The 24,405-nt window shown below is 39.5% G+C and overlaps 1 protein-coding gene and 1 long non-coding RNA gene across 9 annotated transcripts in view; one reads left to right on the top strand and one right to left on the bottom strand.

The window, feature by feature from the left end:
• LOC100014932 (guanosine-3',5'-bis(diphosphate) 3'-pyrophosphohydrolase MESH1) overlaps positions 1–24,405 on the top strand; it is a 37,341-nt gene that overhangs the window by 12,656 nt on the left and 280 nt on the right. Inside the window, exons 14-20 of one of the 7 annotated variants that reach the window (XM_056806260.1) lie at positions 467–806; positions 1,522–1,777; positions 7,549–7,659; positions 8,066–8,160; positions 22,043–22,098; positions 22,231–22,305; positions 22,825–23,302. In XM_056806260.1, coding sequence (XP_056662238.1) covers positions 467–806; positions 1,522–1,777; positions 7,549–7,659; positions 8,066–8,160; positions 22,043–22,098; positions 22,231–22,305; positions 22,825–22,998 — 1,107 coding nt within the window. In that variant the 3' untranslated portion in view covers positions 22,999–23,302. Of the gene's footprint in view, positions 1–466; positions 807–1,521; positions 1,778–2,003; positions 2,400–7,548; positions 7,660–8,065; positions 8,161–21,262; positions 21,962–22,042; positions 22,099–22,230; positions 22,534–22,824; positions 23,303–24,405 lie in introns of those variants that run through there. The other 6 variants (XM_056806253.1, XM_056806249.1, XM_056806256.1 and 3 more) reach the window with 6 other exon arrangements.
• On the bottom strand, positions 8,360–24,143 carry LOC130455614 (uncharacterized). Of its 2 annotated transcripts, none has more exons than XR_008913673.1 (2): positions 24,007–24,143; positions 8,360–11,565 (listed from the first exon to the last, which is right to left on the bottom strand). It is a non-coding gene; the product is annotated as an uncharacterized LOC130455614 (long non-coding RNA). The 2 variants fall into 2 exon arrangements; XR_008913674.1 differs by having other exon boundaries at positions 24,002–24,138.

Genomic DNA, 24,405 nt, shown 5'->3' with positions numbered 1-24,405 from the left:
AAATAGAAATGGTCAGTGCCACATATTGACTTAGAAAACCACAAATGAGCATAATCTGAGCTGTACTGTATTTTTTATTTTGTTAAACATTTCCCAATTACATTTTAATTTGGTTAGAGCCACACTAGGGAGCTGCAAGTTTGACAACTCTGATTTATAATACAGGTTCAAATCCTCTGATGGACACAAATTTCAAATACAGGAAAGTATAATTTTCAAGCTTTGCCTAGGGCACACAATTGCCTTATCTTGATACCATTAGGGACTCCATGGAAAGATAAGTGGGTGGGTAAACAGCAAAAAACTTTCTTTGGTAGACCTACCTGAGTTGTCTACTTTTGTCAAAGCCCAAAGAAAAAACAGGTTGAATAGTGGTTCTTCTAGAAGAAATGGTTTTTTGGCCCCCCGTTTCTCCCCAAATCTTCTTCCTCCCAACAAAGGTAGTAAGGCATTACTCTTCTTTTAGGCTAGATTTCACCAGGACGGACTTGGCAACCGAGATGTGCAGTCTGTGAATTTCGTCCCTTTGTCCCTTCTAAGAGAAGGGTCCATCACAGAACTGGGTCCTAACTTCATACAACCAGTCCGGACTCACACATTCATCCCCAACATCTTGGGCCCATTGTCAAATATGAGGGCAACCATCCCCCACCCCTCCCAGTGCCAGCTGCAGCCCAAGAACCTCAACTGGTTAGGTACCTCTTCTACGTTAGGTACCTCTTCTGCAGGCAGTGGTTCGAACTCACTTACAATGAAGAAGTCAGGCAGACGTTATTTTTCCAGTGCCCGATGCAAGCATGAGAGCCGTAAGTACCTAAATATCTCAAATGAGAAATTATCAATAAAGGGCTCTTTGCAGCTCTTCCTAAATGCCTGATTTGGCCACTCTTTCCCACTTAAGTTGTAGGGTTATAGGCATCTCAAGTAATTTAGCCCCTCTCACCTTGTCTAGTTCTATTAAATACCCTGAGATAAATTCTTGCGAATACCTCAGCCAAAATCACTCCAAATCACATCATAGGGAATTTGCAGGACTATGGGAATAGGAAGTCCTTGAGCATTAGGAAAAGTGGTTTGTAATATCCACTGAGCAGAGGAAAAGGCTCTGAAGGAAGTTTCTTAAAAACTAAAGTAGCCTGTCATTTAAGGAGTGGAATGAAAACATCTAGATGAGGCCACAGAAATTTGAATTAAAAAGCCAAAAGTTAAATGGGTATAATTACATCCAAAGCTAAAAGAATACCTTAAGTGAGGAGTAGTCTTCTCACTTATCACAAGAAAAAAGTAAAATTATTGGGGAAACTTGAACTGTCTCCTTGCTCTTAAAAGTCAAGAGAATTTGGATGATGGATGATAGAAAATATATGGGTGCTGTAAATGTTTTTCCAAATGCTTCTTGGGTACCATATTCCCTATTTTGATAGGTGGATCAGAGTTGGGGAAGGAAGGTTCAGATTAACAGACCCGGACTCATGAGTGTTAGCTCTACCAGATCCTCAGGGCCCTATGTTTCTATTTTAGAGGGCCAAACAAACAGAAGGCTAGAAGCTATGAACCGGGCATTGGCAGGATCAGTGCCGCCCTCCCTAACCCCAAGGCAGGGCTACCTTCTGCACCCTGAGAGAGAGGCAAGTGACTCCTGGGCTGGCTGCAGCTTGCCCTCCATGACAGAATCCAGGCACAGAGCCACAGCCCGTGAGCTGACATTGTGCCCTGCCTCAGCACCCCTTCTCCAGCACTCTACTGCACTGGGTCTCCTCAACATCAGCCACCACAGGTAAGAGGGACTCAACTACCCCAGGGGGCTGAGGGAGTGTTACTTAACCACCAAGTTGCATTTAATAACATCGCTGTGGGGGAAAAAAAAGGACGCGGTCACGAGAAATCGAACGTTCCCTAAAACCCCTGGGTTCCAGGGAGGGCAGAAGGACAGCAGGCTGAAGAAAAGTGGCCGGGGCAGCACTAGTGCGAGCCTCCAGGCTCAGGCCCCCTCATTCCCCCAGGTGATGGTCCAGAGCCCAGGGCCGGAAGAATGAACCCACTGGTCCTTGGAAATCAGCGAGCAGACGTTAACATCTGGGCCGAAAAGAGAGCAGGTGACTACTCCCTAGGTCCGACCTCGGACCCGAGCACAGCGCGTAGGAACACACAGCCGGGGCCCTTTGCCGAACAGAGCCGGGTGACCGGGCGTGGGGCTGCCAGCGCTCAGGAGGATGTCGGCGTGCTGCGGTGTGACGTGAGGCCTGGAGTGCGTGCGCCGGCCGGGGTAGGGGCGCGCCGCCGCCGCCTCGCGACCGCCCCTAACCGATTGGGGCGGTACCAGGGCAGCCACGGCCTGGGCCGAGACTTAGCTCTTTGCAATTGTATTCGTCTTTTTATTAAAGTTTTATAGCGTTTCCCTTCCTGCCTGTCACTTCCCCAGCGCCTCACGCTTCAGGGACTGGACTAGGGAACCTTAAGCCCCTGAGCTGTAGAGTCCCCTCACCTGTCACTCGAAACCGGGCAGAGAACCACCCGATCGAACCCCAGCCCTCTCTCTAGGACGTCGGGGAGACACTGACGTCAGGTCCCGAGGCCCCGGGACGCCCCGGATTTCCTCCCGTCGTCCTGATCGCTCAGAATGGAGCCAGCCCCTTCCGTTTCCTGTCCCGCTCGGGTCGCATTCCTCCACTTCCTCCTCTTCAGTTCGGCTCGGCTTTTCTTACGTCATGGCCGCTACCTCTAGCCTTTTGGCCAGCTCACGGCTCCTAGTCGCCGCTGCGTGGTCTCGGCTTGTGGTACGCGGCATGGCGAGACTACCTGGAACCGGCCCGACCTTGGGTCCTGGTCCTGGGGACTGCGAGCACGACTCGGATTCGGACTGGGAGCCGGAGCGGGAACTGCGAGAGTTGGAGAGGTACCGAAGTCGCGGCTCTTGCCATCCCCTCTCTGGGGGGGAGGGCTCCTCCCAAAGGCCCAGGGATCCCACTACCGTGTCTTGCTCCCCTCGGACTGCGAATCAGCCACGACCTCCTTCCTCATAACGAGCGATGCTTCGGAGCAGCCTAGTAGCGGGAGGCGGGGTAGCGGAGGGAGAATGTGCTCAGGCAGCAGCAACGCGATGGTCGACGGACGGACTGACTGATAGACGGACGGACTGTACTGACGATTCCAAGTTCAGATCAACCATGCTGTACGAGGACTTGGCTCTGAGGAAAGATGGAAGACCAAGTGATGAGAGGCCCCAGCTTTCGAGGGACCTGCAACGTATTCGTCTGTGGGCTCCACCACCTCCCATGACCTGAAATCTGGTTGTCTCCCGAGGAAAATACTGCATTATTTTCAGCCTTCTCCAGAGGGGGACATTCACCCTACTTTTTGATCCTCATCGCTGCTTCCCACTCTAGAAGTAACTTAGTCTTCCTGTCTCATTACAAATATTCCCAATCTCCATATTTCTCCATCCTTGGTGCTGTGTATAGGTTTCTTCATAGGGATAGGGACTTTTTCTTCACCTCCATTTCCTGCAATATTCAGTTGAGAACTTTGAAATTCTGGTTTTTGTTGGGTTTTTTTTTGGTCCAAATTTATTACCTTCCTCCATTCCCATTTCCTCACTCACTAAACCTACTCTTTGCTTTTAGTGACCATTAACCCTTTACCTATTCCTAGTCTAGTTCGTTTCTTCTACTTTGGCTTCACTTATGTCTCTAGGAAGCTGTGACTCCATTGCCTAACATTTTAATATTTTATAAATTAGTATTGTGTCTCAACCTACAATTCCCCACTGTTATTTCCAGGCTAATTACAAAATTAAGCGTATTTTAGCCACTAAAGATTTATGGTTCTTAACCTTAGCTATTGGTCAACAGTTCTTTCTCTGTCAGCTTCCCTGACACACTTTTATTGACTATTGCAAACTCCTTTTTTCCCCTTCTGGCCCCAATTGTACCTCCCATCCAGTTTTCTATTTCATCGGAAAGATTAAAGCCATTCTTTGTCAGCTCTGTTACTCTGTCCTCTCCTTCATTCCTCATAATCTGTGAACATTCCTTCTGGCCATAGAGTAAGGCTTATCCCTACTTCCTCATTAAGGTTTGATTCTTCCATCATCTCCCTTGATCTTATTCCTATTTTTTTTAAAGCCATCACAAGTTTATTTTCAACAACAAAAAACCCCCAACAGAAACACATCAGCAGGTACACAAAACAATAGAATTTCTCCTCAGGTCATACATTCACAAGGCAAAAACTTGACAATACCTTTGGTAATTTTTTTGATAACAATATCCCTTCACAGTTTTCCAGAATTTTGTGCCAGCAAATGCTCCCTTGTGTATCACCATCCTTTTCTACTGGCCCTTTCCCATCTACCTACAAACCCGTTCAAGTCTCTAAATCACTTTTTTAAAAAAAGTTTTCCTTGGATCTTTATCCCATCTACTGGTAACCCTATCTTTTTTCACTGATAAGATTCTGGAAAAAAAAAATTGCCTTCCTGAACCTGTCTCTTCTTCACTATCTACTTTCTGCCTAAATCCTTATAATCTCATTTTAGCTCCACACCATTGTATTGAAAGTCCTCACAGGTTAACAAACATTTTTCTAATCACAAATTTATTTTCAATCCTTGACCTATCTACAGAGTATTTGACACTTGATATATGATACTCCCCAGTTTTCCTCCTATGTTTGTTTTCAACTTTCTAGAATGCTTCTCTAAAACCTTTAACAGGATATGTCCCCAAACAGCTATCCTTGGTTCTCTTACCTTTTCTTTCTACATATTTTTCCACTGGGCAACATTGTTCTGCATCTTCATGATCTCAATTAGCACCTCTTCAGAGATGATTTACATTATTTCTTCTAGCATCTGACCAGTTATCTTGAGTTCCAAACTCTACATCTCCTCCCTACAGGATGATAACTTGATTCCCCATGAGTACTATAAACTGAGCATTTCTAAAAATTGAGTACTTTTTCTGTCAAATGTTCTCTCCTTCTGACTTCATTGTTTTTGTTTGTGGCACCATCATATACTCACTTAAAATCCTTGGAATCATAGGACTTTTCTCTCCTCTCACCTCTCATAACCAATCTGTTACTAAGTCCTGTCAGTTCTATCTCAGATCTTTTAACGGTTCCTTTATTCTCACTTCTATTGGAGAGGCTGTCCTTACTACCTTCTTGGACTATTACAGTTACTTCTTAAAATGTTTATTTTGATGCTTTTGGTTTTCTATCACAGTTAGTATGCTTCCTCACCCATAGAACCCTTTCATTTAACTGAAACTTTTTTTTTTTAGCAATATGCAACATTTCGTACCAGTAAGCCTTCCATCACTTTACTGAGAGCAAAAGTACTGAGGACCAAAAATAGTCAATTCATTCTGAATTCAGATTTTTTTTAGTGTTGTTTTCATTTACATATTATCACCATTCTCCTATTTTCACTGTGCACAGTTTTTCCTGTGATATTCTGAATTCCTCATACTTGTCTTGCAGCTTGATTAATATAACGGAATACGCTCACATACCACAATTTGTATAGTCATTCGCCAAATGATTATCTTTGCTTCCAGTTTTTTACTACTACAAAAAAGTGCTTTTATGAATATTTTGGCATAAAAGCAATAGCTTAAAAAAAATCTTCCAAAATCACTTCTTCCATTCATCTTTCTTGTCACTGTCAGGATAATTTCTTTTCTAGATCATCATGTAATTTTTCTGTTGAAAAATCTAAAATGGCTTGGGAGAGTCTCATGAATAAAGTTCATACTCTCTTGTTTTGAATTCAAGGCCCTCTATAATTTGGTGCCACCTCTCTTTCCAGGCTCATCAATGTACCACTTAGTAGCTAGCATGCCAATAGTCCTACCAACTGAGCAACTATCCATCTCCCTTCTAGAATTATGCTTTCTTGACTCTCTCTTTGCTTATATTGTTCCTTTTGCCTAAAATGTCTTCTCTTCACCTGTTGACTTTCTACCCCACAGAAAGAGTGTTTGACTTATAATCAGGAGACTTGATTTCAAATATAATATGCAACCCTGGTCAAGTCACTTACTCTCTAGGTCTTAGTTTCCTTAGTTGGTGGTTGGACTAGAGCCTGATTTCAGTTATATACATGTGATCTTTGAATTGTCATACAAATCCCAATTCAAATGTCACTTCCTACATTAAGCTTTTTTCCTTCCTGTCATAGGTAACAACTTTGTGCCTTATCTAGTACTTTTTTTTACAACTCTGATGTATTGACAATATGGAAAAAGTTCTGAATTTAGTGCTTGAGGGACCTTATTCAAATTTTGGATCTTCCACTCCTTACCTGTGATCATAAGCAAGTCACTTAAAATCTTTGGACCTGTTAAGTTCCTTCATTTGTAAAATAAGGAAGTTGAGTTAAGGGACCTCTAAGGTAATGTATTTAGCATTCCTGTGCTAAATACAATCCCCTACTAAGTCCTGAGCTCCTGGAGGCTAGGTACTCTGTCTTAATTGAACTTTATCTCTTCTTAGTACCAAGCACAGTGTTGTGAAAGCACTTAATAAAGGTTTGCTGAATTAGTTAATGAATAGGAAAAATGGCAAAGAGATCCAAATCAATGTCAGCATACATCTATCTATAGAATGCATGGAGTCATCCGGGATGAGACTGGAATTCAAATAAGAGAGCTATTATTTCTGACCGGGAAAATCTTGGGGGAGAAATTCCATGGGGAAAATGGCGTTTGAATTGGGTTTTAACATAGAATTTCTATAGGTAAAAAAGGATATTTGAAATATAATGAGCAAGTTCAACAAAGTAAGATACTTAAGTCAGTTCTGGATGTGCTTTGAGATTCTAGTTAGATATATAGCATGGGGTACCTGAAGTGGGGAAGTGAGTTGGCACCAGATAGAAAGAGCCAGAAAAAGAAGTTTGAATTTTATTCTCAAGGCTTTTTGGCAGATTGGTGACCTGTGCAAAAAAAAAAAATATGAAGTAGCTTGCAGAAATGTCAGGGTTCCAGTAGCCAGGAGGTAGGAAGCAGAGAAATATGATGAAGTCTGATTTAGAATTTAGGGTTAGCAGGGCAATAGCAACAAAAGGTATAGGGTATTTAGGAATTCCAAAACAGGTAGCAAATGGTTGAATATTGGTTAATACAGACTTCCAGACTGAATGGGGGAAACAGATGAAGCTAGAATAGGTATGATGGATTGGAAAAATAGGAAAGATTTATGAAACAGGAGGTTTATAAGGGTAAATAGAAAACTTAGAAAGGTTGAAGGGGGGTAATTCATTATGGAGAGGCAAATAAATACAAACTCACTCTACTTAGCAAAATTAGATAAACAAATGTCAGCTTGGTACTCGTACAACAAATCACATTAGTTTTTATAGGAATACAATTATTGTTCCTAATTTTTCTTATGATGTCTGGGTAGCTGTGTGGTAAACTGATTATGTGAGATAAATAGTCCTGAGGCATGAAAGGAGATGGACTAGGTGTTCCCAAAGGCAGTGCATTGTTCTGAGGGTGTACCACGTAATATGTCTTTTGCCATCTGTTGTTTTCATTCTAGACATCTGAAACAACAGAAAAAACAAATTCTGTTCCAGAAAATTGGGAGAGAGATGATGCCCTCAGGTGCCCCACAAAGGATTCTGAGCAGGAATGCCATGGTGCAGATCAGGTAAGAAAAACTGCATTCTCTTGTGGAGTCTCATATCCTTATAGTCAAAATCCAGATGAAAAACCTAAGACCCCTCATAACCAAGGTTTAGGGTAAGGGATAGTTCTGGGGGATTATGGAGCTAAAACCTTTTAGGGCCTCAACCTATAGTTAGTCACTCTTCTGGTGTTATGGCGCCTTGTTGGAGGCAGCCTTAAAGTTGAGATTTGTGTATCCTAAGGCTGTAAATTTAGGTGATACCATGTAAATCCGATCCATTTCTCCTCACTGAGCCAATTTGGTTGTGACTATTTATAAACATCCTATTTTGTGCCTTCAGAAATCTTATTCTTTCTTTAGCCACTTCCATTAGGAATGAATTTTGCTGACATTCTTCACAGTTTAGAATCTGATCCATTCTCTCTAGGTATTTACATAAGGAATTCTCTAAGGATTGGTCAGTTTCCAGATTAGCTGAAGGCTTTGGAGTCAGCACCGATGTGATCAGAAGGGTTTTAAAGAGTAAGTTTGTTCCCACATGGAAGCAGGAAATAAAACAAGATCAGAAGATCCTCAGCAAAACTAGGATCACTCACCATCCACAGCAGGAACTGACCTCACGGAAGCAGCCACTACTGCCAACTTTTACAGGTTACCTGGTCTCAGGATCTCAGCTAAAGTCTGGATGTGAGGCCCCGCCACCATGTGTCCATCGAAAAGGCCAATATTACAATTCAACTTTACCGGAAATGGAGAGGAATTCTAAGGCTTGGAAAATCAAAAGAAGCCAGAAAGTTAGGGCAAAAGATCTGAGAGGTTGGGGAATGAGAAGTGGGCTGGCTACTAAGTAAGGAGAAAGAAGGAGGTGGTAAGAAAGAAGAGGTGGTAATGGTAAAGAAACCAGAGACAGGTAGTGAGGAATTCAGGGGCAAAGTATTTCAGAAAGGGAAGAATTTCTTTGATAGCGATGGAAACTTTATAGGATCTGAGCAGGAATTTATCATATATATGAGATTATATATAAGTAGGAAGGAAGAACAGTGCTACAAGTTTGGTATTTTCTTTGTACCTGAATATATTCCCAAATTGCTACATATTATTTAGCTGTCCTGAATTGGGAAGTGCTGTAGTTCTTGGAGTAGATTATCCATGAGATTCTGGACTTCCATATGCCAAAAATGGTAAGTCATGTATGGCAGCTATATGATGGAAAAAAAACTATTGTTGCCTTTCGTTTCTTGACCTCTTGGCAATAGCCATCGAGGTGGTGCTATCGACAGATCACTGGATCTGGAATTTGGAAGACCTGAGTTCATATCTCACTTCAGACACTTTCTACTGGTGTGATCCTGGTTAACTCGTTTAATATCTGCCTCAATTTCCTCATCTGTAAAATAAGGATAATAGTAGCACCTACTTTCCTGGGTTGTTGTGACAATCAAATAAGATAATATTTGTAAAGTACTTTGCAAACCCTAAAATGCTATATAAATGTTATTTTTATTAAACAGTGCTCTAATTACAAAATTAGTAGAGAGATTCTGTAGAACAGATGCATCTTCAATTGAAGATTCCCTGAATCACATTCATCATTACTCAGGGCCTATCAAAGCAGAGACCCAGGAACTGTACCCATTTCATGTTACAATAAAGCCACTTAACATTGTGACGGGTTGTCTTCTGGCTTAATAAACAGCTTTAAGTGTTTGGCCCTGAGAGATGCAGTTAAGGAGTAGTAGAAAGTTGCATGTTGGATTGATAGCCCAAGCAGCCTAGAACTTAGAAAGAGCAGGTTTCCTTGTATGAAAAAAAAAAAACCTCAATACTTCAATGTATTGGGTTTTTTTATAAAAAACTAAATGACATTTAAAGAATTAGGATAATCTGTCTGAGTGTTGCTAGGGTCATAAAAATGGGTTCTTTATGCATTGATAAGGTTGGAGTCAGGCAGGAGGAGGAAAAAACAGAACAGAAAAATCAGTTTCTTAGGCATTTGAAAGCAAATTTAGGTTATCTGTGAGATACCCTTAGATTTGTTTTAAGTAGGGTAGGGCAAGATAAATCTCCCCATATTTTCTGCAAAGTGATTTACCTAACAAAGCTAAGAAACTAAATAACTTGATAAAAAGTAATCTTGGCAGAAGCTTCAGAACCAGCAGTAAAAATTTTCTTGTCTTATACTTCTTTAACCCTTTTCCCCCTTCCCCTGCCCCAGTTATATAGTTGTTGTCTATTGAATTTTTAAAAAATATTTCATTTTACTGAATTAAGTTAGTCTCTATATGAACAGATGAATCTATTTTTAGTCCAATTAGTATATAGTATCTAACTTAGATCCTGCCAGCAAGCTTGGGACTTGATATCAATTTGTAAACAAGTTATTGTCTCACGCTGATATGCTAGTACAGATTGGAATGTGGATGTCCAATATTTAAATAAATATAGGGTTTTATTCTTAGATAAAACATTTGGGAAAGCAATTCAGGAGTAATTAAATTAGAATGCTTATTTGTGTGTGTGTGTGTGTTTTCCTGGAAATGGAGTCTATCATTTGAATACAAATTCAAGTATAGACCACAGTTGTTTTATTTTCTTTTGAAGTTAGAAGTGCTTTCTTCAAGTAATATACAATAGCTGGATAGTGATTTAAGCACCTCTGCTATATGCAAAAGCACTAGTGCTGGATCCTGGGAGAGATACAAAAGGTAAATAAAGATATTTTCTAATTTTAAGGAATTTAAAATCAAATGGGGTTAAGAAGGGGACACATAACTTTAATACAAAAGTAGAATATGATGAGTACATCAGAAAGAGTACTAAGAGAGTTGAAGATTTAGCAAAAATTTCATGGAAGTAACATTTGAATTTTAAGGCTTTTAATGGATGGTAGGATTTCAAGTGGAAATGAGTATGAAAGACATGCAAAGGTGTAGGCAACAGTAAAATGTGATATTTTCCTGTATCTGAGACCACTTGGCTCTGAACCTCATGCTAAATAGACTAAGAAATGTAAGGACATGAATTTATACATCAAATTCTATTGTTTAAAGAGAATTCAGGATTATCATAAAATTGTCATAGGATAGCTTTGTATTGAGTACTTCTTTATGTTGGCCATCCTTTGAGTAGGGGGGAATACAACAGAAGAAATAAATAAATGAATGAATAGAATAAAGAGAAAGAATTAGAACCACAAAACATATAAGGCACTATGGGAAATACAAATAAGTTTAAAAGACAATTCTTGCCCTCTGAGAATTTGCTTTCTCACTCTTGGAAGTCAGAAGCCTTGGGTTTTAATTTTTGCCATTCTATCTCTGATTTGGGGCAAATCATTTAACCTCTGAAATTCAGCTTTCTTAGCTGTTAAATGATAGTTGGATTATAGTCTCTAAGGATCTTTATATTTCTTAAGAATTCTGATTCTATTATTCAAGTTGAGACAAGATCATATATGTATGAAAAATTAATAATAGAATATTTAACAGTCCAAGGTAATAATCCTATAATTTTACATTTTAGAATGTGAAGGTCATGGGGGCAGCTCAGTGGCCTGAGATTCAGGCCTAGAGATAGAAGGTCCTGGGTTCAAATATGACCTCAGATACTTTCTAGCTGTGTGACCCTGGCCAAGTTACTTAACCCCATTTGCCTAGCCCTTACCACTCTTCTGCCGTAGAACCAATACAAGACAAAAGGTAAGGGTTTAAAAAAAAGAATTTGAAGGTCATAAGGTCATGAGATAATCTGGCCCAAATGTTTTTCTTTCAAACAACATAATTGTTATTTCTAATTTTCAGAGGAGGAAATTAAGTCCCATATGGGTTAATGACTTGCCTGTGTTCATAGAGATTTTTGATAGCTGTTACAACTAGAATCCAGGTCTCCTGATACCCTAGACAGGGCTTTTTCCACTATACTACTTTCCTATAAGAAAAAGATGAAGGATAGTTAGTTGTTTAAAAATAGTTTTTTAAAGTGAATGCTAATTTGGTTTTCAATATTTCCAACAAGGTAGAAAAGTAAACAATACAATAGAAAATTGGTGGTGGTAATGGTAAAGCAAGGGCTGCCTTGCTTTTTGACAAAATATTTAGTCAATAAATACTTATTAAGCATCTACTATGTACCAGGTACTATGCTAGCACCGAGGATACAAAAAAATCAAAAGAAATATTATCCCTGCCCTCAAGGAGTTTACAATCTAATGGAGGAGGCAACATGCAAAGAAATATGTTCAAGCAAGCCACAGAATACAAGATTATTCAAAAAGGGAAGGGTTTCTAGATTTAATACAGGTGAGAAAAGGCTTCCTGTAGAATATATGATTTTAGTTGGGTCTTAAAGGAAATCAAGAGAGCCAGTAAATGGAGCTAAGGCAGAACATGCCAGGCATGGGGGACAGCTGGAGAAAATATTCATAGCTAGGAAATGGTATTCTTATTTGTGGAGTAGTCAAGAGGCCAGTATCACTGGATCAAAGAACCCATCTTAGGAGAGTACATTCTTAGAAGATTGCAAAGGTCCAGGGGGCTAGATTACTGAGTAAGGGAGATGATAAAATTGGGCCTGCACTTTAAGTGCACTTTAAGAAAAATCACTCTGGTGGCCAGATGGAGATTAGATTTTACTGGGGAGAGTCTCCTGATGAGCCAAGTTATCAACAGGCTTTTGCAAAAGGTATTTTTGTATAATTCAGTGAGTGAGGGACCTAATAAGCATCTAGACAAGCCTTTAAAGGCAGAGTGTACCCTATATTGATGAATAACTGACTACTGCCTTTCAGGGGACTCTGGTCATATAGTACATATCTTAAGACAGGTATTCCTTCTCACTTCAGTATGCCAAAATCTTATCTGAGTATTTTATTTAGCAATGTCTATCTAGATCTCTGTGATCTATGAATAATGCATTATGCTGTGGTTAACTAGATGTTAAGCCTCTGAACTAGGCTAGTCACTGTATATGATTTGACACTATTTGTCCCACTTTATAGGACCTTTGAGGACTTGTGCTCAACTAGTATAGCCTTTGAAATCTCAGAATCAGGCAAAATGTCAACATCACTCCATAATCCCACAAGCCCAAAACAACATTTATATAGCATGTTAAGATTTGCAAAGCACTTTACATGTATCATTTAATTTGATTCCTACAACAACCCTATCAAGTTGCTGAAATCTCCATTTGATAGAGGAGGAAACTGAGGTTTAGGAGTTAATTGACTTGCCCATGGTCACAAAACTAGTGTCAGAAACAGGATTCAAATATAATTGTTCTGACTCCCAAGGCCAGACAGTCATCCACTCAACTACCTAGCATCAGATATGTAATAATGTAGACTGAAGCAAGAAGTGATAGGAAATACTTCCACACAATGCCTTTTGAAATAAGAGCAGAGTGTTTTGGAATTCACTAATTATAACTTCACACCAGTGACTCAACAGATAGCTTTTGAACTTTGGCTGCAGTAGCTTTTATCCTTTTATTTCATCAATAGCCCTGTCTGAACCCTTCCACAGTCACACCATCCTTACTGGGAGAAGAGCGGCAGACTTGCCTAGACCTATGAGGACATAGCTCAGCAATTATAGAGAAATGAGAGATCCTGTAGTGATGAGCCGCCTTGAAAGGAGTAGGTTTTCATGCTGATGCAAGGATGAGGAGTAGAAATTCAGCTTCAGTTCTCCCAGAATTTTGACAAGAGAGGGATCCTAATACAAAGCAGCTCAAATGGTTTATAAAAGTGGAAATTGGTAGCAATGAAATGGGGAAGGGTCAAACAGTGAAGATGTCTTAATACAGCATTAATTAGAAGAGGATAAATGGCAAGAAGGCCAGAGGAAGAATAGAGAAAAATTATTGAGACTTTTAATAAAGAAAAGGAAAAAATAAGTAACTACAAAAGGACTCAACCCAATGAATAATTATTTAGTTAAGCATTCAATATAAAGGGAAGCAGGACAGATTCTGTGGGATACCTCCTGGAAGTAGTGGAACAATAGGAAGGAGGAAGGCAGAATGGTTCAAAAGAAATTTTTTTAATGAAATTATCAGAATGAGAGAAGAAACTGATAAAACAAGAATAAAAAAATCTAGAACATGACAGAATCTCTCCAAAAACAAAAATGGCTCTGAAAAAAGGATAGTAGATTTGAAACCTTAAATGGACAAAATTGACTGAAGAAATTTGGAAGATAACAGTAGGGACCTGCACACAGACTAGATCTGGAAACCAAATGCTGCTTTAGCCTCCATTTCAAATAAGGAATCCGAGGAGACAGGAGAAGTCCAAAACGATAGTACAAATGCTTCTATTGGCCAAATCAAATTCTGGCACTTCAAAAGAACTGGCAGCCAGCATGATGCAGTACAAGTATAAAATTCAAGTAAATCTCTTCAGGCAACTTAAGACTCCATAAATGTGTGTGATTTTACAAAAAGCCATTTTGAACTCTGATTTTTAAAAAACAACTCCTATACAGTTAATCATCTTAATAATGCTGTCCCTCTCTCAAACTATGGAATCTTTAATTAAAGAACAGCAGGAGAGGAACAGTTGATGAACCATTTGTTGTGGCAAAATGAAGTTCAAATTTTCCAAAAGAAATAGCAACTTACCTTTGTAAATGTCTAGATTTCACATTTCCTAAGCAAATTAGCAGACATATCAGACATTCCTACATAGCTGGTGATGTTTTATCTAGTGTAAGTATTCTGAAAAGCTATGATGGGAAAAGAAATAATCCCTCTCCTTTGGAAATGTAAATAATTTTTAATATGTTATTTCTGACATTTATTGTAAGAAAAATGGACCAGTGAATAAAGAGAATCTAAGGGTTTGTATGATGTGAAATCCAAATGCTCTAAATAAATGAAAAAAAGTTGGCCTTTAAGACAGGAGGTGAAGAAATAACTCAAGAGTCTTTGAAGTCTCCAGAAATGCACCAGAATTTAAAAGCCTATATACCACATTAGAGAAAATAACCAAGTTAACCACCTGGGAAGTATTAAAAATTACAAGATGATGATGAAAGTGATAGATCACAAATAGAGACCTCAAGCTTAAATCAACAGGGAATGTGATTAAACTTTTTAATGTCAAATATTGTAGAAAACCAAGAGAAAGACTTTAGCTATCAAACAAAATTAACTCAAAGAGGTCGTCAGGTCTACTACTCATTTATTATTATTTTTTAAACCCTTACCTTCTGTCTGAGAATCAATACTGGGTATTGGTTCTAAGGTAGAACAGTGGTAAGGGCTAGGCAATGGGGGTTAAGTGACTTGCCCAAGTGTCTGAGACCAGATTTGAACCCAAGACCTCAGTCTCTGGGCCTGACTCAATCCACTGAGCCACTCAGCTGCTCCTTCTACTCATTTATGATAAATAAGCTATTGAAAAAATGTTCCCAAAAAAATACATTCTGCAAAACTAAGCATGGTCATCACTGAAACTTCAACACAGAGAAGCTTTTGGATTCATGCTTCCAAAAGAAATCAAAAAAGAGAGTAACTTATTTGACATGCAAATACTTCAACAGAAAAACAAAAACAAAAAAATGAGTCAACTTACAGCAAAAAAAAATAATACAAACAACTGTTAGCTTCTAGGGCAGAGTTTCACCTAGGGTCCACAGACTTGGTGCCCTTGTGTGTATGTGTATATATGTGCGCACACATACAAATATGTACATAGACAGTATTTATTTTCCTGTGTAATCCTGCATATTTTATGCTTTTAAAATATTCCAAGAAGGGCTCCAAAGGCTTCACTAAACTGGCAAAAGGGCCTGACACCACAAAGGTTAAAAATCCCTGCTTTCTGGGAAGACGATACCTTAAAAAAAAAATTTACAACAGTTGAAAACCAAAAAAGATATCTAAACATAAGAGGAAAAGGCTAAAGATTTAAGGATATTCAAAAAGGAAGAGAAGTGAAGTACAATATGATTATAATAGAAAGTGCTTGGGATTTGGAGGCAGAGGAATGAAGTTTGAATCCTTTCTTTGCTACTTATTTATTGCCTATATGACCTCAGACAAATCATGTAACCTCTTTTGTCCTCATTTCCCTTATTTGTAAAATGATTGAGATGAACTTAGTGACCTCTAAGATCTGTAGCAGCTGTAAATTAGCAGTCCAATCGATTTAATCTGAGATAAATTATGATGTTAGGGTCTTTGTAAAGTTTTTCAAGGATTTACTTCTAGGTCAACAGAGTTCAGCTTTAAGTTGTGTTGCTTTAATGGAGCTGCAATCTTGTCAACATGGACACTCTTCACCAGTGTAGGTTGGTCTCTTCCTTTGCAACTATATTTTTCCATAAATCCTCTATAAAAAAAAATCTATTTAGCATGCCAGTGGACTCTTTCTAGGTCCAGTTTTTCTAACCTGGGGTACATGAACTTTAAAATTTTTTTTTGATATTTCAATATAATTGTTTTCCTTTGAAGTTCTGTGTGGTTTATTTTATTTTATGCATTTAAAAATATTGTTCAGACACTCTACCAGACTGCCAAAGTGGCCCATGAAACTCTTAACTTTTTATCTTTTATGATTACCAATGAAACAATGTTGTTTATTTTCATTACATGATTGGCCTACTTCCATTTCCAATGAAATATTCAACTTAATCATATAGCTTACTTACATTTGTCTTTCTTGTGTTTAATTTTTTTTTAAATCCTTACCTTCTGTCTTAGAATCAACTAAGGCAGAAGATCGGTAAGGGTTAGGCAACAAGGGTTAAGTGACTTACACAGGGTCACACAACTAGTAAGTATCTGAGGCCAGATTTAAATGGGGCAAGGTACCTAGCTGCCCCCATGAAATGTTTTTAAATGAATAAAATAAGATTTCCAAGGAAAACAATGATATTTAAATAGTTATTGAAATTGTTTTGTTTTATCTTTATTTTATTTTAATAACAAATTTCTACATAAGTTTTCCAAAGTTATGATTCATGTTGTCTCCCTCTCTTCTTCCCTCCCTCCTGGAGTTAACAAGCAATTTAATTTGGGTTATACATGTATTTTCCAGCAAAATGTTTCCATATTATCCATTTTTATAAGTGAATAATCTTATAAAACCAAAACCCCAAATCATTTCCCAAATAAACAAGTGATAAATCATATGTTTTCATTTGCATTTCTACTCCAATGGTTCTTTCTCTAGAGACTGATAGTACTCTTTTCCATAAGTCCCTCAGAATTGTCCTGGATCATTTTATGCTGTTAATAGCAAAGTCTGTCACGTTTTATTGTTCCACAATATTTCAGTTACTGTGTATAATGTTCTCCTGGTTCTACTTATTTCACTCTGCATTAGATCACATAGCTCTTTCCAGTTCTTTCCAAAGTCATCCTGTTCATAATTCCTTATAGCACAATAGTATTCCATCATCATCATATACCACATTTTGTTTAGCCATTCCCCAATTGAGGGATATCCCTTTCATTTCCAATTCATTGCTGCCACAAAGAGAGCAGTTATAAATATTTTTGTTCAAAAAGGTCCCTTTCCATTTTTAAAAAAATCCCTTTGGGATGCAGACCTTGTAGCAGTATTGCTGGATCAAAAGGTATACATTCTTTTACAGCCCTTTGGGCATAATTCGAAAGTGCCCTCTAGAATGGTTGAATCAATTCACAACTCTACCAGCAATTCATTAGTGTCCCAATTTTGCTATATTCCCTCCAACAATTATTTTCCTTTACTGTCATATTGGCCAGTCTGATAGGTGTAAGTAGGTGCAAGGTGGTGCCTCAGAGTTGTTTTAATTTGCATTTCTCTAATCAGGAGGGATTTAGAACAATTTTCATATGATTATTGATAGCTTTCATTTCTTCATCTGAAAACTGCCTCTTCATATCCTTTGACCTTTTATCAATTGGGGAATGACTTAGATTCTTATAAATTTGATTTAGTTCTTTATATGTTTCAGAGATGAGACCTTTATCAGAGAAATTTATTATAAAATGTTTTTTCCCAGTTTGCTTCCTTTCTAATTTTGATTGCATTGGTTTTGTTTGTACAAAACCTTTTAAATTTACTATCAAAATTATTCATTTTATATTCTTTATCTCGTTTGGTCATAAATTCTTCCCTTCTACATAGATCTGACAGGTAAACTATTCTATGTTTTTCTTTACTTATATTACTCTTTGTGTTTAAAGCATATACTCATTTTGACCTTACCTTGGTATAGGTGTGAGATATTGATCTAAACCTAATTTTTGCCATACTGTTGTCCAATTTTCCCAGTGGTTTTTTGTCAAATAGTGAGTTATCACAAAAGCTGGGATCAAACACTAGATTACTGAGGTAATTTATTCTTAGTCTATTCCATTAATCCACCCTTCTATTTCTTATCCTGTACCAGATTCTTTTGATGATTACTGCTTTATAGTACAGTTTTAAGGTCTGGTACTGCTAGACCACCATCCTTCACTTTTTTTTTCATTAGTTCCCTTGATATTCTTGACCTTTTGTTCTTCCAGATGAATTATTTTTTTCTAGTTCTATAGTTTTTTGGGATAGGTATGGAACTGAACAAATTAATTGAGGTAGGATTGTCATTTTTATTATATTAGCTTGTACTACCCATGAGCAATTAATGTGTTTCCAATTGTTTAGATATAATTTTATTTGTATAAAAAGTATTTTGTAATTGTGTTCATAAAATTCCTACATTTGTCTTGGCAAATAGATTCCCAAATATTTTATATTGTCTAGTGATTTTAATGGAGTTTCTCTTTCTAATACTTGCTGCTGAGTTTTGTTGGAAATATATTAAAATGCTGATAACTTATGTGGGTTTATTTTGTGTCCTGCAACTTTGCTAAAGTTATTTCAACTAGTTTAGGTTTATTTTCTAGGATTCTTTAAGTAGACCATCATATCATCTGCAAAGAGTGATAGTTTTGTTTCCTAATTGCCTACTTTTAATTCCTTCAATTTCTTTTTCTTCTCTAATTGCTAAAGCTAGCATTCTGAGTACAATATTTAATAATAGTGGTGATGATGGGCATCCTTGCTTCACTCCTATCTTATTGGGAAGCCTTCTAACTTATCCCTATTGCAGATGATACTTGCTGGTGGTTTTAAATAAATACTACTTGTTATTTTAAAGAAAAGGCCCATTGATTTCTATGCTTTTCTATTATTTTCAAAAGGAATGGATGTTGGGCTTTGTCAAAGGCTTTTTCTGCATCTATTGAGATGAGATTTTTAAAATTTTTGATCTGATTTGATTATTGATATGTTCAATTGTGCTGATGGTTTTCCTAATATTAAACCAGCCTTGCACTCCTGGTATAAATCATATCTGGTTATAGTGAATAATCCTTGTGATATATTGCTGTAGTCTCTTTGCTGGTATTTTATTTAAGTTTTTGCATCTGTGTTCATTAAGGAGATTGGTCTGTAAGTTATTGAAATAAAAAGTTTACAGACCTCAGGTTAAGAACTCCTGTCTTAATATAATATGGACAATATGTATTCTTCAGTTGCATTTTAATGTTTTAATATATTTTGATTTGGCTCAAAAAGTACAACCTAACAAAAATTAAAGCAAATTCCTTAAAAAGCATATTCCCCAGAGAAAATTAAGCAAGGATGTGTCAACTTCCACTTTCATAATTTCCCTAACAAGGGATGTAGGTTTTAATCTGATATTTGGTACCAACATCATTGGTTGCCTTTACAAAAAGCTTTGCCAGCTGAGTAGGAGTCAGAAAGACCTAGATTCAAATCTTATCTCTGGTTAGCTGAGTAGCCTCCAGTAAGTTGTTGACATTTGCCTTGGTGGAAGAAGTTATCCAAACTGAAGATCATGAAGTTACTCTGTATATTTTTCCTTTGGCTTTGCTTTCTTTATTCTGTATCATTTATAGAAGTATTCCCATGTTTCTCTATAGTCTTTATAGTCATTCTTCTTTATGGTGCAGCAATATTACATGACATACATATGCCACAGTTTCTTGGATGGCAATAGTGGGATTCAAACCCAAAGAGACTACTGCCATAATTAAGCACCTTAAGACTATGACAATATTTAGTTAGAAGATGGAGGATTGAGTTCTAGGAATAACCAAGAATACATTTGACTGAAATACAAATGTCCTAGGAACACCTAAGAGGTGCAGCAGTTAGAGCACTGGACCTGGAGACAGGAAGAATTGAGATCAAATCAGGCCTTATATACTTAACCAGCTGTGTGATCCTGGGCAAGTCACTTAACCCTATTTGCCACAGTTTCCTCATCTGTCAAATGATCTGGAGAAGAAAATGGCAAACCAATCCAATGTCTTTTACCAAGAAAAACTGTAATGGTCTTGAGAAGAGTCAGACAGGCCTGAACCACTACCACCACAATCAAGAGAGTTCCTAAAGGGAAGTAGTATGAAATAAGGCAGGTAAGGTACGTAGGGGTCAAAATGTGGTAGACCTCAAATACTTGGATGAGATTTTATTTTGTATTGGAGGCAGTGGGAAACCAGTGAAAATTTTTGAGCATGAGTGTCATGGCACCCTCTTCCTTAGGTAATTTTGGTTACTAGGAGAGTAGAAAGACTGGAAATTAGAAGACCGATTTAAGTTGATGCCAATTCAAGAGAGAAGTTACGAGTGTCTGAATTAGAGTGGTACATGAGTGGACAGAAAGGGATATGTTGATATCATCTATCATATTGATGATAAAGAGGTAGAAATGACAAGATTTGGCTACTTGTTTTATGGAGGATAGGAGTAAGAGAGAAAAACAACGATGACTCAAAGGTTATTAACCTGAATCATTAGTAGAAAGATGGTAGAAATAATTTTTTGGCAATGGTTATCTGACATTTTACTTTAGGATTCTCTCCCTCTCCCTTTTTCAAGAGGTAACAAGTCTGATATATGTTATACCAATGCTGTCATGAAATATTTCCAAATCCCTCATGCTGGGAAAGAAGACACATTTCACACACACAACCAAAATAACAAACTCGTTTAGGAAACAAAGTAGAAAATGGCATGCTTTGATCTTCAAGCAGACTCCAACAGTTCCTTGACTGTGAATAGCATTTTTCATCATGAGTCTCTTGGGGTTTATCTTGGAAAATTAAGAGTTTAGTCTTTCACAGTTGGCCATTGTACGTTGTTTTTTTGTTGTTGTTTGTTTTGTTTTGTTTTTTGTTACTCTAAAGTATTCTAGGAGGAATTGTTACACTGACAGATGATGCATAGTAGGAGTAGAAGAGATTACAGTTGCATGTAGAGATTTGTATTGAGATAACACAAATTTATGGGAGTAGATTAATCCAATCCCACGAATATTTACTAGGTAAATATTATGTGAAAGAAGAAGGGATGCTAAGACAAATGGAAAAATAATCCCTGGACTCAAGGAGCTTATATTCTGGGGAACTATAAAATGTAGAGATGGATTGGAGAATGCTCTGACGAGTTACTGGCCAGTTTCCTCTTAAGCAGAAAAATACATAAAAGATAATTTGAGGAGAGTGACCCCTAGGGGGATTACGAAACATTCTTCATAGGCAGTGACACCAGAACTGAGCCTTAAAGAGATTCTAAGACAGAAATGAAGTACATTCAGGGTTTGGGAGGGGAGGGGGACAACGACTGCTTGCTTGTACAAAGCTAGATCTGGACCTGGAAAAATGACCATTCTACGACAGGAGGAGGTGAAGGATGACCCCTCGGAGAAGACAGAAGAATGGTGGGGGGGAAAAGAGCTGGGAGAAAGCCGTGCTCTAGAACCGAGGGAAGCAGTGGAGACAGCTATCATTTTTGAGTGGGTTTCCTAAGAAAACTCCAATATGGCAGCAGGGTGGAGCGTATCCAAGAATGCTGTCTCTTTCAAAGTCCACACAAATCTCTCACCCTCGCTAGACGCTTTTTTTCCGGTTCCCATAATCCCTACGGGGACGGCCCCATGGCCCCTCGGCCCCTCCTCGGCTTCGGCACTCGCATCCCTGTATATCCTAGAGGCCTTGGGTCTTTCCGTGTGCACGTCACATTTCTCTTGGGAGAGGTTAGACTTTGCTTCTTTGGGAGGCCTACGGGTGCTGATAGGAGTCACGCGCGGCCGAGAGAGTGGCCCGCAATAGCCCAGTTCTGGGCCGGCCTCCGGGGTGGGGGTGAGGGGGCGCTGTGCCCCGAGGACCGCCTCCAGCGAGGTCCTCACCTAACCGGAGGCCGCCGCGATGAGCTCCGATGCGGCCCTGCTGCTAGAGGCGGTCGACTTCGCCGCCAGGAAGCACAGCAAGCAGCGGCGGAAGGACCCGGAGAAGACCCCATACATCAATCACCCAATCGGTGGGTCCCGGATCGGGGCGGCGCCGCCGCTTCGGCCAGTTCAGCCCCGGCCTGACCTGTCTACTCTGCTTTGCCCTGCAGGTGTGGCTCACATCTTAACCAAAGAAGCAGCTGTTACGGACATCGCGGTACTGCAGGTAACGAGGGCCCGGGGAAGAGGGAGGTGAGGCATTGCTCCCCTCGCCGCGGTCCCTAGCTCCCCAAAGTGCCTGCCCAGCAGAAGCCGGGGTTGCCTCTCTGCACAGCCGCGTTTGTTCTTGCATCTCCAGGCCGCCTTGCTGCACGACACTGTGGAAGATACGGATACTACTTTAGAGGAGGTGGAGGAACATTTTGGGGCAGAGGTGAGGTCCATCGTAGAAGAAGTGACTGATAACAAAGCACTGTCCAAGCTAGAACGAAAGCAGCTGCAGGTGAAGAACGCTGCGCACAGCAGCCGGCCGGCCAAGCTGGTGAAACTTGCAGATAAACTGTACAACCTTCGAGACTTGAAGCGGTGCACCCCAGTCGGTAAATGTAATCAGCAGACATGTGGGTCAGAGAGGGATAGAAAGCCCCTTCTGTGGATACAGGTCAGTCACTTGACCAAGAAAAAGATTTTATTAATTTCATTGGCATTTCAAGTAGGGTTCTAACTTGACCCAATGTACTTGACCTCTTATTGGAAAAAAAGTCATCCAAGGGGAGAGGTTCTTTTTAATAAGAATTGTAGCATTTTGGGATGACTGCATACATCCCTGCCCTTATTACTTTATGCCATGGCCCTACACCGGTCCTTCCATGGATAGTGAAAGGCCTGGTGCAAAACCACATTTAACTAGTTACTTATGGTAATGAAAACAACTCTCTTTATCACTCTGCAGGATGGTCTGAGCAAAGGGTTCAGGAGTACTTTGAGTGGGCAGCACAAGTGGCAAAGGGCCTTCAGGGCACAAGCCCTCAAATGGAAGAGGCACTGCAGAAACTCTTCCAAGAACGAGGACTGTCACTGTGAGCAGCAGTGGGAAACCAGAAATGCTGTCAAGAGTTTGGCCTAATTTGGGCCAAGAAGAGGATTCATCAATCAATTCTGAAATTTGTTTTTTTTGGGTTCTTTTATAATATTGAAGCCCATCCCAAAGCATATTGGTTCCTTTGATAAAAAAAAAAAATATTACAAACCGGGGAGACTTGCATTCTTCATGCTCCCCGAGTTAAATACTGATTTGTGGAAATCAAAATGCCTTCAGTCCTTTATAATATACAGTCATCTTGAAGATTGCTCTCAGGGTCCTGTTGCTTCTTTTTAAATTGGGTTCACTGATAATAGTGGTGACATAAAAACTTTTTTTTTGTTTACCATTTAATGTCTCTGTGTCTTAATTTTTTTCATCAAATGAATTGGACAAAATTAAATCAGCCCATTTCCAGCTTTTTTTTCTGTTGCCAATGTTTTCTTAACTTGGATTAGTCAGAAAAAGACAATTAGCATTTAAAGTCAGTTAAATTAATTTTTCATATGGTCTATACAAGACCTTTTGGAATCATTTTCACTTTCCCCTGTATAAAGTTTTGACTCGGCAACCATGGATATTTATGGACCTGCCATCAAACTGCAAACTATTTACCTCAAAGCCATTCCTATCCTTCCTCCCTGTCAGAGAGGGAAGCCCTAAACTTTTGCAAATTGAATTAACCAACAGGTAGCACCTACTATGTGCCATGCTGGGAAGAGATACCAGGATGAATAAAAGTGTGTCCTCCAAAAAAGTAATGACCCATGATTACCATAGGGGAAAAAATCAGCACTAGGAATTGTTACATGCCAGAGACACTAAAAGGGGGGGGGGGGTATCAGCTAAATGCCCTTCTCCCAAGCACTCTTGTTTCTCAGCACTCAGAGCTTTCGAAATCCTGCGAAGCAGGGTGAGGAGGGAGGGGCAAGAGGGCCCCTTAGGGATCCTCCGGAATCTCCGGGTACGGAGTCCTCCTAAGGCAAGGGTACGACGCCTTGCTCGGTGTCGAAGGGACGTCGCAGAATGTGGCGACGTGTAGACTCACCGCACCTCTGGGGTGGCCAGAAACCCCCAGCAGGGGCGGGAGAAGGGGGAGCGGCAGCCTCTACACCGAGCTGGGACTCCCTAGCAGCTACAATGCCTCTGCTTCCCACTCCCCGGCCTAGGGCGTTTGAAGAAGTCAAATGGTCTTCTGAGCTCGAGCCCCACAGGTTCTGCTCCCCTCTGACATCACCACCCTCTTTTCTTTGGCCTCTTCCCCTGTTGTCCTTGCCCTTCCGGACTCTGTGGGGTTGCTAGGTGGCGGGAACTTCCGGTATGTCCCGGAAATGGGTCTATTGATCCCATTCTGCTAGAGCGATCCTAAGCGAAGTTGGTGTTTTGTCCAGGGGCAGGTAACGAACATCCCCTGGGATGAATGGGCGGAGACCTCCGAGGCTGTGTTTGTAT

Source organism: Monodelphis domestica, chromosome 1 (genome assembly GCF_027887165.1).
Source record: "Monodelphis domestica isolate mMonDom1 chromosome 1, mMonDom1.pri, whole genome shotgun sequence".
Lineage (NCBI taxonomy): Eukaryota > Metazoa > Chordata > Mammalia > Didelphimorphia > Didelphidae > Monodelphis > Monodelphis domestica.
Note: the sequence above shows the minus strand (reverse complement) of the source record. Positions and strands in the feature narration are given on the sequence as shown.